The 17,741-nt window shown below is 39.0% G+C and overlaps 1 protein-coding gene across 1 annotated transcript; it reads left to right on the top strand.

Annotated features, from left to right (window-relative positions):
* Positions 1–2,567: 2,567 nt before the first annotated feature.
* On the top strand, positions 2,568–3,146 carry LOC147498451 (protein FAR1-RELATED SEQUENCE 5-like). Its single transcript, XM_086563238.1, has one exon. It carries the CDS (start codon positions 2,568–2,570, stop codon positions 3,144–3,146), a length of 579 nt encoding a protein of 192 aa, XP_086419364.1.
* Positions 3,147–17,741: the final 14,595 nt, after the last annotated feature.

Below are 17,741 nucleotides of genomic sequence, written 5' to 3'. Positions count from 1 at the left end.
AGAATACATTTGGGCGTAGCAAAAGAGCGGTTGCATTGAGGATATCAGGAGATAGAGCAGCATACTACAGCTGCATGATTCTTTCCAATCAAGACACGCTACTTGATGATGTAGGGAGGCAATACATATTTGGAGAGGCAGCTTCCCTTTATGAAGTTAGTTTTCCATCCATATTGGAAGCCTTGACCAACTCAATATCTTACTGCAACTGTAGGGCACAACACAAAACTAACGTTGTTTCTGTTTGCGTTAATTCCTACAGAAAAGCCATGTGCATTCCCTTGCAAAAGGACCAAGTGCTATCACAGCACAATGCAGGGTATCCGAAGCACAGGACACGGGCTTTACCTTCTTGGGTTGTAGGATCACTGGCGTAGGGACTGCCATCTTAGGAAGGTCCTTATTCTAGGGTGGTGTTTATTATGAGTTTTATGTCTAGTGCTGTACTTCCTCAAAGATGGGATGGCTGGGGTGAGCCGAGCAATCATAGGTACGCCCAAACTAATCCCATATTTCTACTTTGTGTAGGTAAAAGTTCCTACAGATTTCCAGCTTCTTGATGAGATGAAGAGGAAGAAAGTAAGGTGCACAATGGTGACTTACAGTATAATAATTGATGGTTGCAGGTGGTCTGAAGCCAAATGCTAAGATATACACAACTCTTATTGCAGGTCACTCCCGTGATAGTAAAGTGGAAGAGGCTAGAAAGGTTTTAGAGAGAATGAGTGATGAAGGGATTTCACCAAATGTTTATTGCTATAATTCTCTTGTATCTGGTCTCTGTAAAGCTGGAAAAATGGCAGAGCTTGTCAAAGTCTAACATGTGTTTAATAATTAGGCACATATTATACGTTACATGTCTAATTTAGGTATATCCTTTGCAACTCTAGAGGATAGTGCGAAAGATCCTTAGTGAACCTCAGGGTTTCTAAAGAAACAAAGAGAGATTAGAAGACGAAGAAATCATGCAAAACTAGTAACTCAAGGGAGATGATAAAATTAAATATGACACACCACCAACTTGTTGATTCCAGAGTTGATTATACATTTTCTTGAGAAAGAAATTTCTCTTGCAGTCCTTGAATCTAAGCAAGGTAGACTAGTCCTATAAGTGTCCTTTCTGCACAGATTACTTTAATCAAGTGGGCCTGCAGAAAGTCTGAGCAACCAGTTTTGGCCTAAAAGACTGTCTCAAGGTCAAAGTGGGGAACTATGTTTTGATTTCATAACTCAAGTGAGATTTCTTTTATCAGGCAATCAAATAGGTCATGTGGAGACGATAGCTTGATTGGCTTGGAATCAATCCGCAAAACAGTAACCACCAGTTCTCTCATCCAGGTGATCAAAGGAAGGGAAAAATACATGGGTGAAAACCTTCTCATTCTGCATACATGGGTTAAAACCCACCTTACCGAAACTGTTATCCATCCTCCTATATTTAAATACTATGTTGCGGTGATATCTTCTAGGGAAAATTCTTGTTTCTTTAATGATTGGTGATCTCCATTTTCTCTGGGATCCTCCTCTTCTTCATCTGCAACGCTTTTGGTGTTGTTGATTTGGATGACGATTATTGTTCTATGACGTGGTGATTTGGAAAATTTACTTTTAATAACCCCTACCCATTGCCATCTTTTTTTCCTTCTCTTCCAATATTGTTGGATTGTTGGAGATACTGAAACCTGTTTTATGTTTCACTCAAACAACAGGAGAATGTGGCTTAAAGGCAGGAATTGTGCACATGTAACAGCAGTTGTTGGGGCCACTACAGTTGCGCACACCGAAAAAACTTCTTCAGTATTTCTTTCCATGTTGTTTAGAACTCGGTATTGAATGTGCTTGGATGTAAATTTGACACTCTGTGTTTGAAGCTTTCCACTAATCACTACACAGTAGTCAGGACGGCAAAGTCAATGACAATTTGACCAAACCATCCCTGCTATGTATTATAGGCTTTATACCTCAACACAATATTGGGAGAACTTCGATTGTGTACCATTGTTGGCCTAGCTTAGCATCGGTTCATAATTTCATATTGATGATCTCTGTAGCTTAGACTACCTTGACGCAATGTTCTAAAAAACGCTAGGCGGTAGTTGGGTGGTGGGAGAGTGCCTAGCACATAGACCTTCTAGGCAAGTGCCTAAACGGCCAATATATATATACTGTCCGGCTAGGTTGACAGCCAAAATCGAGACAACCATCTTACAACCGAAATGCCACCGTTGGATCATCCTAAATCCAAATAAGGATCAAACACGATATTTCGAAATTAAGCCATATTTACACCGACATATATCCATAAAACTTACGAAGGGTTTTGAGCTCCTATTCCTCTCGCCCAAATTTCCTCCAAAATCAAACCATTTTCACCTCCAAAGTCAACATTGATAAACACAAAATCAAACCAAACTCTAACAACTTTGATACAATTTGCTCCAAATCACCTACAAATTCAAACCAAAATATTCAAACTATTGGAACACAGAAAAATTCAAACAGAAAATCTAGCTAGATTTGCCTTCTCCCTTCTCCAAATTGAGAACTCAAACCCAAAATTGGAAGAAATGGAGTCAACGGCAGAAAATGTAACAATTAGTATCGACAAAGACGTAGTTGTTGGGTCTTCTTCGAATAAATCCCCAGATAGAGAAACGCATAAACTAGTTACTCTGTTTGTAGGTATGGTTTTTAGTAGTATTGACGACACAAAGACTTGCTACAAACAATATGGTCTACAAGAGGGATTTGAGACTCATGTTCGGTCGACGGATAGGAAAAAATATGTGGATTTTGCTACGGGTTGTTTAATGATTTGCACACATGAAGGGGTCCATAACAACAAAAGAGAAGTGGAAGAAGTGGGTGTTTCTAGAAATACTAGCACTGTCAGGTGTAGTTGCCCCGCTAGAATACGTATTACAAAAAGAAAACACAAAGAGATATACTCTGTAAGTTGCACTGAAAATGAACATAGCCACGGTTTGGTTAGTCTAGCAAAGAGAAATTGCATGAGATCGAACAAAAATATGTCTGAAGCAGCGAAGAGGTTGACTGAAATTTTTGGTGAAAATGGTTTACCTGTCGAAAACGTTGTAACTGTTTTTAGTGGAGAAAAACTTGGGTTTACAAAGAAGGATTTCTAGAACCATCATTATAGTTTGTCTAGAAAGATGCCTAAAAAAGGTGATGCAACTACCGTGCTTAGATATTTTATGTAGAAGAGTGCCAAGAATCCCTAGTTCTACTACATTATTGATCTAGATCAAAATAGGACTGCAGTAAACTTTTTCTGGGTTGATGGGAGGTCTCGAGTGCAGTATGAGTATTTCAGGAATGTTGTCTCTTTTGATACCACATATCGTACGAATGTATACTCTATGCCTTTTGCCCCTTTTACTGGAGTCAACCATCATATACAGTCGATTCAGTTTGGTTGCACGTTGTTACTTGATGAGACAGAAGATACATTCATATGGTTGTTTAAGGCCTGGCTTGCAACCATGGGTGGTCGTGCGCCAACTGCAATCATCACTGACCAAGATAGAGGGATGACTGTAGCCATTGCAAAAGTCTTCCCTGATACTCGTCATCGTTACTATCTTTGGCATGTAATGTAGAAATTTCAAGAAAAGTTGTCCTTTACTAAAATTGAGACATTAGTAATTGTTGACATATATGAGTGTCCCCAAGCATACTCTGATATATTAATAGGATTGACCCTTCACATAAGTTTGAGCTTATGGAGAAATTGACAATTTAACATGGTATTGGAGCCTCTGGTTTCTGAGAGGTCTCGGGTTCAACTCCTACCAGGTGAAGATGTCCAGTCCTTCTACCTGTGCATTTCCACTCCTGTCGGCCAGGTAAAGATGTCCATTCCTTCTACTTGTGTATTTCCAGCATGTCTCGCTGAGGGAGATTGTTGACATATATGAGTGTCCCCGAGCCTACTATAATATATTAATAGAATTGACCCTTCACAGAAGTTTGAGCTGATGGAGAAGTTGACAATTTAACATGGTATCAGAGCCACTGGTTTCTGAGAGGTCTCGGGTTCAACTCCTACCAGGTGAAGATGTCCAGTCCTTCTACCTGTGTATTTTTAGCGTATCCCGCTGAGGGGGAGTGTTGACATATATGAGCCTCTAATATATTAATATAATTGACCCTTCACATAAGTTCGAGCTTATGGAGAAATTAGCAATTTAACATGGTATCAGCTCGATATCAACGGTCTAACTACGAAATCTTGATTGCAACGCCCGGACTTTCATCCCAAACTATTTCTTCTTTCATTTCAAGACCTAATAAGGGAAGCTTTAGCTTACTTTGAAAGTTTTTTCAATTTGTTTACTCAGGTTCGTAACCATGTTGTCTGTTTTATCTCTATAGTATGGTATAGATTGTAATGGTATTTAGGTAGATTTTTAGTTGTTATTTAGGTAACGAACTCTACCGGTTGCGAGGCGGTTTTCAGTTTGTTACCATGTCGTCTGTTTTATCTCTATAGTATGTGAAAGGTTAATTCTATTAATATATTAGAGGCTCATATATGTTAGCACTCCCCCTTAGCGGGACACGCTGGAAATACACAGGTAGAAGGACTGCACATCTTCACCTGGTAGGAGTTGAACCTGAGACCTCTCAGAAACCAGTGACTCTGATACCATGTTAAATTGTCAATTTCTCCATAAACTCGAACTTCTGTGAAGGGTCAATTCTATTAATATATTAAAGTAGGCTCGGGGACACTCATATATGTCAACAGTAATTGACCTGAAGAACATTATTTCTTGTATAGGATTGCTGATTTTGAAAGAAGATGGTGTACAATAATAGAGAAGAATGAGTTGTTTGAAAATCCTTGGTTGATAGAAATATATAATATGCCGGAGAAATGGGTTCCTTGTTATCTCAGTGTCACATTTTTTGCTGGTATGCATACCACTGGGAGGAGTGAATCGATGAATTCTCATTATAACCAATTCGTAAATTCGAGCACTACGATGATGGAGTTTGTACATGATAATGAGAGATCTTTGTCTTTGATTGCTAGGAATGAAAGGATTCTGATTACCGCATCGAGCATAGTTCACAAATTGTGGCTAAAGATGCTTTACTCCTTGTGCATGCTGCGAAGGTCTATACGATTAATGCATTCAATAAATTTAAAGAACAATTAAACAAGGCAAAGATGGAGTACAAAATTGATGGGGAAGAGATTGAGAACAATAGAACTGGAAACTACAGGTGAAATAGAGAGACCCGTAGAAGAAGTCTGTTTGGATAATGAGTTTCAACAGAGGAACCTTAAAGGGAGACTGTGAATGTAAATATTTTCAGTTTATGAGGTTACTTTGTGGTCACATGTTAAAGCTTTTTTCTGCGATACGACATAGAAGAGATTCCAAGGCATTTTCTTTTGAAGCGGTGGATGCAAAAGGCAAACATGTATAGAATGGAGTTTGATACTAGATTAGTGGCCAGGCATGAAAACCAAGAACCTTTGAGAGTGGCTCATTATATCAAGGTTGTTTCTCAAGTGGCTTACTGATAAGAGCCCAAAACTATAGTTTTAACCCCCTTAATATCATTACATTTAGACTAATTATGTGTATAATAAATATGAGTTAGTACTGCTTACGTGCGTTTATGTATTTCAGGCATTGGAGTCAAATATGTGAAGAAACATGTTATTTTTGCGAGATAAAGGAGCAAAGGTTGGTTGCTAAGAAGTTCTATGATTAAAGGCCAAGATTTAAGGAGAAAACAGCCTTTCTAAAGCCCGGTCAAAGCTGAAAAGTCAAAGTCAACGCGGGCAGAAATAGAGCAGAAAAGTCAATAGAACTTCTGCAAGCCGTATCTTTGAACTTAGACCTCGGAATTGGGCCTATTATATGTCAAAACGACCAACTTGGAATGAGCTTTCTAACGGTCTAGGCCTTGACCCAATCAGAGGAGAAAAAGTAAATGAAAAGACTATTACAGTAATTTCTAGTAGAGAAACCCTTTTTGGACTTATGTAATCAGGTTTTGGGCTTGATTCAAAGGCCCAAAACATGGTTCCAAAACCCATGCACGAAAATGTAGACCAAGTCTCTCTTTTATAAAGAGGACTAAGGCATAACTCTAGAGATACTTAGACTTAGATAGATATAATTAATTAGAGCTAGATAGTTAGGATTTAGACTCAGTTATTAGTTTAAACCTTAGTTAATTATTGTTCTTCAGTATTGATTAGATTAATAAAAGTTTATTATTGTTCTTAATTATGTCTCCTTCTTATATATCTGTTTATGATAGTCTAATGACATCTAGCTAAATCTCCATTAGAAGGGTTTGATGAAGCTTGATGAAGACTTAATAGGTTAGTTAGAATTATTGCTTGTTAAGAGTTTCATTCTAGAAGGATATTTGCTTTGCCATGAGAATGGATTGGACTTCCTCACATGCTAATTATTAGTTGGCAGAGATTGTCATGAGTAATTAGGGATCAACACTTAATCTTAATTGATTAGAACTGCAATAATCAACACTAGCATATTAGGAATACATCAAGTGGATTCAAATCTCCCTAATCCCTTCTCTATATTCACATTTCAATATTCTATTATCATAGTATAAGTTAAACATATTATTTAAATTCAATTGCCATATTAGTATAATTCAATTCATTACTCTCATTTTGTTTCGTTAGTAGTGATTAAACTAGCCGAAACTTACGTTTAAAGGACTAGGAGTGGAACGAATTCTCTACTCCATTTATTGCATGATTCAAGAGAGTAGATAACTTTGATAATATAGAATGCAATTACTATAGTGTTTACTTCTGGTTAAGTTTAATTAGTTAAGTAGGAGTAAACACTAGTTTTTACTTTTATCAAATGGCGCCGCTGCCATCTTAGTTATGTTTAAATTCGTTTCCTTTAGAATTTTTGTCCCTACCAAAATCCCATTAAAACCCACCCACCCTTATTTGGTTCTGATTGTGTTTGTTTGGTTCATAAATTATTTTTTTTAGAAATCTACACGGAGCGCACCCAAGCCCATCGTAGGCTATCTCAAGAGCGCGCACACCCTCAAAACACTGGACATTGGTTCAGGCAAGAGCGCCCACGCGCCCTTCTACGCCTAGTTCCAAGCGCGCCCGCGCCCACTTCTGAATTTGCCCGATTTTCATAGGTTTGTTTCCAACTCATTTTAATTAAGTTATTCAGTGTTTCTAACTTCGTTAATACACTGTGATCGCGTATACAAGATGCTATTCAAACGCGTAGCAAGGAGGCATTCAGGTACTCCTTCTTCCGCTCCTCGCTTCTCTTGTTAGAGGATTTTTTTCTAGCATATCAAGGTTGTTTGACTGTTTGTTCGTAGTTTGCTTTATATTGGCCTTAGCCTTGTATGAGACTAAGGTCCGGTACTAGTAAACCATCTTCGGTTATTTATCATAAATGTCAAAGCACACACCTATCTAGAATACCACACATTACACCTGCACCAATGGCTGATGAAACAGAGACTCCTCTCTCTGATTTTTACAAGGCCCTTAACGATAGCCCTAAGTCTTGCATCGTTCTTGCAGACCCAGTGGGGGATTTTTGAATCCCCCGAATATATTTAATTTGTTACCAGTTTTTCATGGGTCGACCATGAGAAGCCTTATCAGCATATACGTAGGATAGAACAAGTTCTTGCCACATTTCATCATCCTACTGTTGGTTAGGAGCAAATTAAATTGAGGGTGTTTTCTTTCACCCTTGCCGATAAGACAGCATCTTTGTTAACTACCCAAGCGCCTAATTCTGTGGACTCATGGGCCAAACTTGTTCAATTATTCATGAAACAGTTTTACCCACCGCTAAAGACAGATGAAATGCTTTAATAGATTCATTTCTTCAGCCAGAATCCCCATGAATCCTTTTGAGAGGCCTGGAATCGGTTCACTGATCTTCTCATTGAGTGTCTACATCATAACCTTGCGAAAGACACGCTTGTTCGTGCCTTTTTCAAAGGGCTTTTACATCACCATAAAGGGGTTCTTAACATAATGACTGGGGGTAGTTTCCTTAATAAAGATACCTCTGAGGCTTATAGGTTTTTGGAAGATCAATCTAAACGTCAAAATAACTGAAGGGGGGGGGGGGGGGGTAATGATATCCCCTGCTCCAGTAATTCTTCTTCCACAGTTAAGGTTGCCAGTATGTTTGAGGTCAGATCTGATCCTGAGCTTAAAATTTTAATCGAATCTCTCACTAAAAAGGTAGAAGTCATTTCTGTCCAACAACAACCTACTCCGATCATGAACGTCAGCACTTTTCCATGTAATTTCTGTTATAGCCTTGAGCATCCCGACTCCTATTGTCCTCTAGTTTATGAACAACCATCCGCTCAACCGGACAATGTTTATTCCATTAATAGCGAACCTAACTCTCCTTGGAGACAACATCCCAACTTTGGTTGGAAAAATAATCATCACATTACACCTCTAGGGTTTAATAATCAAAATGTTAGGCAAGCGCCAAATTACAATCAAGCTCCACCGAGACAAGGACAAGGTAATTATAATACTAATAAAGGTATTGTTCTGGTTATTAATAACTATCGCAACCTACCCGTTAATAATCAACGTGAGATAGTTCTAATCACACCACCGGTGACCATAACCGTATCGTCTCGACGCCTTCATACAGGTTAGCCAACATCTTTTCCAATCCATGACTCAATCTAACCAACAGGTTTTATAATCCATTAATTATTTAACCCAGTAGTTAGCCCAAGAGAAAACCCAACCAAAAGGTGTGTTTCCAGGTCAAGCCGTACCTAATCCTAAAATGCCAAACACATGCTTTGAAGTAACCAGTAACCTTAGTAATGAAAATATCAACGTAGGTGAGCTAAATGCCATCACCACTCTCCGTTCTGGCATAGTGGTTGATAACGCCGTAACGATGCCTGTTGTTACCCCACCAGTGTTCCTTACACCTGCTATTTTACTAGATGCCGAAGTAGTAACTGATGGTCCTACTCTTGTAGAGGTGCCAGTTAAACCTCAACCCAAGAGGAAAATGGTCAAGGTTAAAACTCATATCGATCCATATGCTAAATATAGAGAGAACCCACCGTTTCCCCAGAGACTAGCTATGTTACACAAGGATACTAACTTTGATGAGATTAGGGAAGTTTTTAAAAATCTAACAATTAACCTACCTTTTCTTGACGCTATTAAAAAGTTACCACAACATGCTAAGTTTCTAAAAGAGTTATGCACTACTAGGCGGAAGACCAATATACCAAAAGACGCCTTTTTAACTGAACAGTTCCCAACTCTATCTGAACATAATGAAATCGTAAAGTACAAGGACCCTGGTCGTCCTACTGTACAATGCACCTTAGGGGATACCCATACGATGACTGTGCTATTAGACCTGGGGGCGAGTGTTAACTTACTCCCTTATTATTTATATAAGCAAATAGGTTTACAGGAGATGCAACCTACTAAAATGACGTTGCAATTAGCGGATCGGTCTATTAAGTATCCTAAGGGTGTTATTGAAAACGTGCTGGTTAAGGTTCAAGATTTTTACTACCCAGCAAAGTTCGTTATCCTAGACACAGAAGTCGCTAATGACTCTGTTCCTATCATTTTAGGGCATCCTTTCTTGGCAACTACCAACGCGCTCATAAACTGCCACGATGGTCGATGTCCATGTCCTTTGATCATCGTTTTGTTGGGGTAAATGTTTTCAAGATGATGAAATAGTTACCAGATTCGTCTATAGATGGGGAGGTTAGTGATCTCTACACTTCTGTGGTCTAAAGATACAAAAGTCTCGTTTCCGTTTAGTGCAGACTCAAGTCCTTACTCACGTCTTCGTGCGTTTAGTTCGAGTAGGGATTCAAACCAATCTAAATTCTAGGACAACATACAACTTTCTTATACTCTAAGTAGGGAAACTAGTGAGTAAGTTTTGTAGTGTTTGCTAGCTAAGTTGCTTTGTTGAATCTTAAATGACGCTAAACATGCGAAATACAAAAGAAACAGTAAAAACCGAGTATTTTTCCTAAGATATTCAAAGGGAAAGAAAAGGCGGAGGAGGATCATCTTTCTGCTCAAGGTCTTATTATTTTATCTTAGTATCAGATTACTACCATCTCTAAGCTGTTTTGGGTTTGTTATCAAACCCGAAACCGCTTTGTTGCGTCGATCAGCGAAATGGACTCATAGTCCATTTCCCTAGCATAAGAAGTTGAACTGGGGTTTCATCTCTGAAATCCCATCTCAACTCTTGGACTCATACAACATAATCATGTTAACTATGAAAATAAGATATTAGAGATAACTTCGCGTGCGGCTAGCCGGGCATAAAAGGGGGACGCGAGTCCTTCTAAATTTCTAGGTCTTAAGTTTGGCCGGACACTACCATTTTGGGGTAGTGTGCTATATGTGCCCTTAAGTCCAGGCAGTGAATCCTACTTCTAAGAAATTTTTATTGAATCCTCTCATGAGCTTCATTAATCCTCCACCTTGGAAGATTTCAGCTCATGATCCTTGGATTGATTTCAAGTTACAAAATAGATAAGTAACAAGAGATATAAAGAAAGAAAGGAATGTAAAACAACCTGATTACCTAAGAAAGAAAGAAGTTTTATTAGAACTAGCAAGTGTTTTTCACCATTAACATGTTACAAGCTTTTTTTTTTCAAACCAAAAACTAAATCTAAAAACATAAAGACTAGGAATTAAAATGGAACAAGAGTCAAGGCAGTAAATGTAGTGCATCCCCCCTTGTTTTGTTTCCTTCTCTATTTGAGAGAAATCTCATTTCCTTCCACGTGAAACACAAAACCACATTTACTTCCTTCTTACCCACACAATCCAAAAACTTGACACCTTGCTTTCTTTTGATTATTAGCACCTAATCTCATTAATTACATGCAAGGTGTCACTTTTGCACCAATTATTTGCACCTTTGTCTTGACTTGCATGATGACTCATCAACTCTCGCGGTCCCCGCATGGTGGGTCCATGTGCAGTGTTTAGTGGCGGTCCGGTCTTTTGACATTTTTGCAACTTCCCGCCTATGCATAGAGTTCATCGCACTGATCGTCTAAGAAGCGCTCACTTGTCGCATTTGGAGTCCTGGTTCAAGAGATATGAACTTCGGTAGTTGGATGCTTCTGTGCATGTGATCTCGTTTCTGACTGGATTCTGTACTATTTGAGTCTTTGGGCTTTAGTCCGGATTTGTTGAGCTTCACATGGGCTTGATCGGAAGGCTTATGCATACTCCTTATTCCATGCGTAAATGCTAGCTTTATCTTCATTTTTACATTAGTTGCTCCAACCTGCAAAAGCATGAAATGCGATTATTTCATGATTATTAAGCACAAAATTAACCGAAATGTTATGCTTCTATGGGGTTTTATAGTACAGTTTTGGGTGCTTATAAGTTAGCATGATCGAGAGCCTAGCTCAAGATTATTTCAACAATACATTTCCAAAAAATCAGATGCACCAATTCCTTTCCTTTGGTAGCTCCGACTTTGACGATGACTCCTACTTAGAGGAAGTCAACGCCTTTTTTTATTCTACCCCTATCTTAGATCCTTCCAACGCTCTACCCTTCCGAGTTTGAAGACCTCTTACCTAAACAGGTCTTCACTACTCAAGACAAGGATCCTCTGAAATCCTTTTTTCCAATTCCTCCCACCCCTGTGCTCAAACCTCTTCCTGCTGAGTTGAAATATATCCAACTTGATCTAGATGGTAGTCATCCGGTGATCATATCTTCTCAGTTATCTACTGATAAAGAGGTCCATTTTATTAGGGTGATTAGGGAACATCGTTCCACGATCGGTTGGTCCCTGGACGACATTAAAGGGATTAACCCTGGTGTATGCACGCATCGCATACATTTGGAGGATAATGCGAAAACTTCACGCAAACCACAGCACCGCTTGAACCCTGCCATGAAAGAGGTGGTCAGGGAGGAAGTCCTACGGTTACTCGATGCAGGTATCATATACCCCATTTCTGATAGTGAATGGGTAAGTCCTATTCACGTAGTCCCTAAGAAATCGAGGGTTACCATTGTTCGTAATACTGCGGGTGAATATGTTTCCACACGTGTTCCTATGAAATGGAGGATCTGTATTAATTATAGATGCTTAAACGCCATGACACTAAAGGATCACTTTCCTTTACCCTTTATAGATCAGATGCTCGAACGTCTAGCTGATCATGCCTATTATTGTTTTTTAGATGGCTATTTTGGCTATTTTCAGATCATTATTGATCCTGATGACCAAGACAAGACTACCTTCACATGTCCTTTTGGAACACATCCGTATAAGCGGATGCTTTTGGTCTCTGTAATGCTCCTGGTACCTTCTAGCGGTGTATGCTTCATATTTTTAGTGACATGGTGGAGCGCTTTATAGAAGTTTTCATGGATGATTTTTCTATCTATGGAGACTCTTTTAGTGAGTGCCTGTCTAACCTTTCTCAGGTGTTGACACGATGTGAGAAGAAAATTTTGATTTTAAATTGGGAAAAGTGTCATTTTATGGTAAATAAAGGGATAGTGCTGGGTCATATTGTATCTAGTGACGACATAGAAGTAGATAAGGCTAAATTGGATAAGATAGCGTCTTTACCTATACCATAGACTGTTAGTGACATTAGAGCCTTTTTAGGCCATGCAGGTTTCTATAGGCGTTTTATCAAGGATTTTTCGAAAATAACTAGGCCTTTAACTAATCTACTTTTAATAGATGCCATCTTTGATTTCAATTTTGACTGCAAGCAGGATTTTGCAACTTTAAAAGCCGCTTTAACATCTACACTGATTATACAGCCTCCCGATTAGTCTAAACATTTCGAGCTTATGTGTGCGACGCTAGCAATTATGCTGTTGGTGCTATGTTATGACAAAAGCTAGATGATAAGTTGCCTGTAATAGACTTTGAAAAGCTATGTCACATGTCTAATACTGAGTTTTTGAATCGAGGCTGTTAAAGAGGATATAGTTTTTGAGCAAAGGATATATGCTCAAAAACTTGGCATGCTAGGACAATTGCTTAAGTTCATCAAGAAAAGGTAGGTTATGGTCAAATTTTTTATGGTTTCTCGGATCTCATCGAAATGCTCGTCAGGTTTGCTCTTTACCAAACGGGCAAGGAACGGAGCTTTTGGGCGGAATCGCACATATGGATCAGTGGCGTCTTTCCTCAGGGACGTGGTTGCCGATTTGGAAAGAACAACTTCATCAGCTATAGGTTGCGGGTAGGAGTTAGAAGGACGTCAACCGCGGCTTTCGTCAGTTGAATGTTTGTCATAAGTATGTGGTTGTCGACGGTTCGGCCAAAACAAAGGGTGGTGATGGCATTTACCTCACCCTGGCTGGGATTACTAGATCCTGGTGCATTGGTAAGTTCAAAAGTAGTGTTTGTTGGCTTAGGGTTGGGAACTGCTTGGCCTAGAAACACGCCCTTTTGACTTTTATCCTGTGCTAATAGCTGAAAAGACTGTTGGATAGATGCTAGGATTTGAGACAGTTGATTCATGTAAGTAAGTAAAGTTTCAGCCATTTTATCGGCAGTGGATTGTACCAGTGGGGCAATAGGAACAAGTTCACGGTTATTGTTTATGGGTTGATTTTGGTAGCCATAACCTGGAGTAGCGAGAACAAGGCTGCGATTGTGTTGGTGCCCTATATTGGCGGTGTTAGGAAACTGACTTTGCCCTTGCAGGAACTATTGAGGATTCCTTTGACGGTAGGAATTGTAGTTCGTGGATGGCCATACAGGAGAGTTGTTGAAACCCAGAGGAGCTGGCTGTTGGGCAGGGGTATGCCAATCGAAATTCAGATGTTATTGCCAAGGTGTATTAGGGATGTTGAAAGCACAAGCCTCTTCCAATGGTTGGGGAGGGCACTCGTATGCCAAAGGGTAGTATGAATCGGAGTGCTCACGACTTAAGCAAAGAAGACATGGGGAAGCATTGACAGCCATGACTTATTTAGGTTTTTGATCATTCATTTGAACCGAAAGAGCATTGACCTTTTTGGTTAGGGACTCGATCAGAGTTTTTAATTATTGACTGGGTTTGACCTTGAACATAGACGTAACTTTGGTAAGAGTATCTTTTGAAGATCTGGAAGAATCAGTGTTACCCCAATGGGTGTTTCGTGAAGCCTATTTCTCAAGAAAAGTGTATGCTTCAATAGCGCCTTTGTCCATGAAACAGCCGCCGTTTATGATATCTAGTGTTTCCTTTTGATAGTCAGAGAGACCATTAAAAAATGACCGGACTAAGACAACAATGTCGAGTTGATGATGGGGACATTCAAGAAGCAGATCAATAAATCTGCTCCATGCTTCCGTAAAGGATTCATGGGGATGCTGGCGAAAGAATTGAATATTCTAAAGCATCTCTGTAGTTTTCTTTTGAGTATAGAACTTTATCATGAATGCTTGTATGAGCTTGGCCCATGGGATTAGAGCGCTTCGCCCGCGAGCCAAACTGAAGCTTTATCAGCTAAGGTGAAGGGAAACAACCTAAGTAAGACTTGTTCATTGGTAACGGTCGGATGGTGGAAAGTGGTGGCCACTTGCTAGATCCTACGAAGGTGATTGTATGGTTTTTCATGGTCTAGACCATGGTAAATAGGTGACAATCCGAAAACGTTTGGCGGAATGCGAAAATCACCTGCAATCTCATCGAGTTTAATGCAGGAAGCAGGTCCTTCCTGTAAGGCAGTATAGAAGTCCGAAAGGGGTTTCTCTACTGTGGGATTTTCCTGGGCCATAACTATGGGAGGTAAGGGCAATTGAGATACTTGACAAGATTGGTTTACGGAGGAAGAACTATGTCTAGGCGATAACTTATGCAGTTGTTTATCGTATTTCCGACGACGATATGTATGTTCTAATTCCTTATTAGTACCAGACCGTAGTCTCATGCAAACACAAATTTTAATTCAAGGCTCATAAGGAACGAATTATGACATGAGGATTAGTTATTACGGAAGGAGGGAGGTGAACCACGTCCTCCTGAGCTGTTGCTAACGTGAGTAGGTAAGCTAGGATAACGTGTTAATATTCCAGCAGCTAGGTCACATGAGAGAATTGAGGGAGGTTTTCCGTGCTAGCACGTTCCTTAATTATATAACCTCAATCTTTCAAGTTTGCTAGACACTGATGGAATAAGAGGATGAATGATGATGATATATTATGCGATTATTATATAATTATGATGAAATTTTTTTATTAGGATTTTTTTTTAAAAGTTTACGTAATTAATGTATTATGGAGAAGGGGGAAAACACAGGTAATATATTAGTGCAACCGTATATATAGCCTAAACATGTGATTAGATTACGAAACATGCAAATAATGATGAGAAATGCCAAAATAGATGACTAATCATGCAATTAGCACATGCTAGTTATACACAGGAAGGCTACACATGTAACCCTTTATTACTCATACGTGAATCGAAACACGTCCTACGTATGCAATAATATATAGTTACGCATACATAAAATATAACCTATACATGCAACTAGATGTGAGGTAGAGGAATATCGAGAACAAACTCATGCAAATTAATGCCGCGTATATGAATGGATGTAACATACATATACAAAAATAATCTAAGCAAGCGGGTTGAAATCATGCAGACATCCAAATATATTCAAATCATATTAACCGTATTAACGACAATATGCAATGACGAACCACACATACTCAGGAAAAATTTCTATATATGCAAAGAGTTCTCATGCCAACATACAAATATGCGATGTAAAATAGTTATAGCAATCAACCAAATAATTTCCTCCACAGAGTTTGAGGAGTGGAAGAATGTGAAACCTGGAGTTTCCCGCAACTCGACCTATTTAGAATTAAACGGCTGAATTAACTCCTGAAATGGGTTGAACTCGTGCACGTACTGGAAGTTAGCTAAACAGGTCTAGAGAGTCCAAAACAGAACTGAGAAGGGAAGTGACTTTGGTATGAAAACTAGAGTACTGATACTCCAGGTTAGTCTTGCGCACAAGCCTGGAAAGTCACATCCGAGACTATGACATAAGTGCAGTACTTCAACTTCTTACAGTGTTCTAAGAATGTCCTAAGGATGATAATTCCGATCTGGTTCACAGGTACTTGTAAGAAAAAAAATAAAAGTTAGTACGAGCAGTTAAGAGAAACGTTAGAATCATAAAATAAATGAAAAATCAAAAAGAGGAGAGAGTAGGAGAGGGGGGGGGGGGGTTATCTAGTGATGTATTCCAGTTATTATGTTAAATGTCTGGAGTCCTTAGGTGTGTAGCAGCGCCATTTGATAATCAATGTTTTTATAGGTTTTGTTCTTTTGAGTCCAAAGTCAGTAAAACATCTGACTAGTCAAATTACCTTACTTACGTGGGTTGGTAGCATAGGTCGAGTAAGAGATCGTCCAAACCTTAGGACTACGCAAGGTTCACAACTGGATTTACAACTTCAAGGGAATTAGTAGGTAGGATTTACTTTGTTATTTCTTGTGTTGCTCAATTAAAACTTGGAATGCAAGTTAACTTAGAATTACAAAGATTGATTACTTGATAAACTAGATAGAGAGAGAGAGAGATACATGAAGAAGGTTAATCATAATCATGCAAGGTCAATTACAAAAGTTTAGAGTACCTTATCACTACAACTTTAATCTGTCTCGAGTTCATAGACAAACCCAAAATGGCGTCGTGTATCAATCCCTAGTAAGATGTACTCATCTCTGAGTTCATCTCACTAGCCCGCATGAGGAGTTGAATTAACATTCCATCTATGGAATATCACTTCAACTCCTGGTTTAAGTATACACTAGCTGGACAAACCAGAGGGATAACGGCCACTATAGGGTCTCGCACGAGACTTGACCTAGTGTTAACTAGGTCTAGAACGAGACTGGTCTGGAGTATGAGCACTCCAAACTTGGTCAGACTCAATCATTTTGGAACCAGATGTATAATCAAACCCTATTCCCTAAGTAGTGATTCTAAACTACTAAATTGCAACCTGATCCTCACATGAGCATCATTAACCCTCCCCTTGGGAGAGTTTTAGCTCATGGTCCTTGGATTGATTTTATGTCTTGCATGTATGAAATGAAAAAGTGAAAAGAAGCAAATGAAGAACTGGAAATTGAACCTGAAGAAAATAGATTTTATTAGAAATTTAAGACTTCCTGTGCCAACCTAATACAAAAGCTTCAAAATGAGATAATACTAAGCATAAAATTGTAAACAACAAAATAAAATGCAAGAAGCTCCCCCTCCTTTCTCCAACATCCAAAATATATATCCCTTCGGAATCTCACATGAAGCCTTCCCACATTTATAAGTTTGTCTTTTCCTTTTTCAAAACATCCAATTTTTTTCCCCAAAGTTTGCCTTTTTCTTTTCAAAACATCCAAACTTTTTTCACCCTTTCTAATCAACCATCTAATCATGCATTTAATTTCTTGTCTTGTCTTTTCTTGTAAGGTGTCACAAAAGCGTCCATAACTTGCCACTTGTCTATGCCTGATGACTCATCATTTCTTATGGGCCCGCAAAGTGGGTCCACGTGCTGTGTCCAGTGGCGGCTCAGATTTTGGCATTTTTACAACTTTCTGTCTTTGTGTAGAGCTCATCACCCTGGTTGTTCTGGCAGTTCACTTGCCAAAATCGGTGTCCAGGTTTGAAAAATGTGAGCTTC

Source organism: Coptis chinensis, chromosome 5, assembly GCF_015680905.1.
Source record: "Coptis chinensis isolate HL-2020 chromosome 5, ASM1568090v1, whole genome shotgun sequence".
In the NCBI taxonomy this organism is placed as follows: Eukaryota; Viridiplantae; Streptophyta; class Magnoliopsida; order Ranunculales; family Ranunculaceae; genus Coptis; species Coptis chinensis.
The sequence above is the reverse complement of the archived record's forward strand: the minus strand, read 5'-3'. Positions and strand labels throughout refer to the sequence as shown.

Coding starts and splice junctions, on each gene's coding strand:
- LOC147498451 (XM_086563238.1), top strand. CDS start 2,568: ATGGAGTCAACGGCAGAAAATGTAACAATTAGTATCGACAAAGACGTA.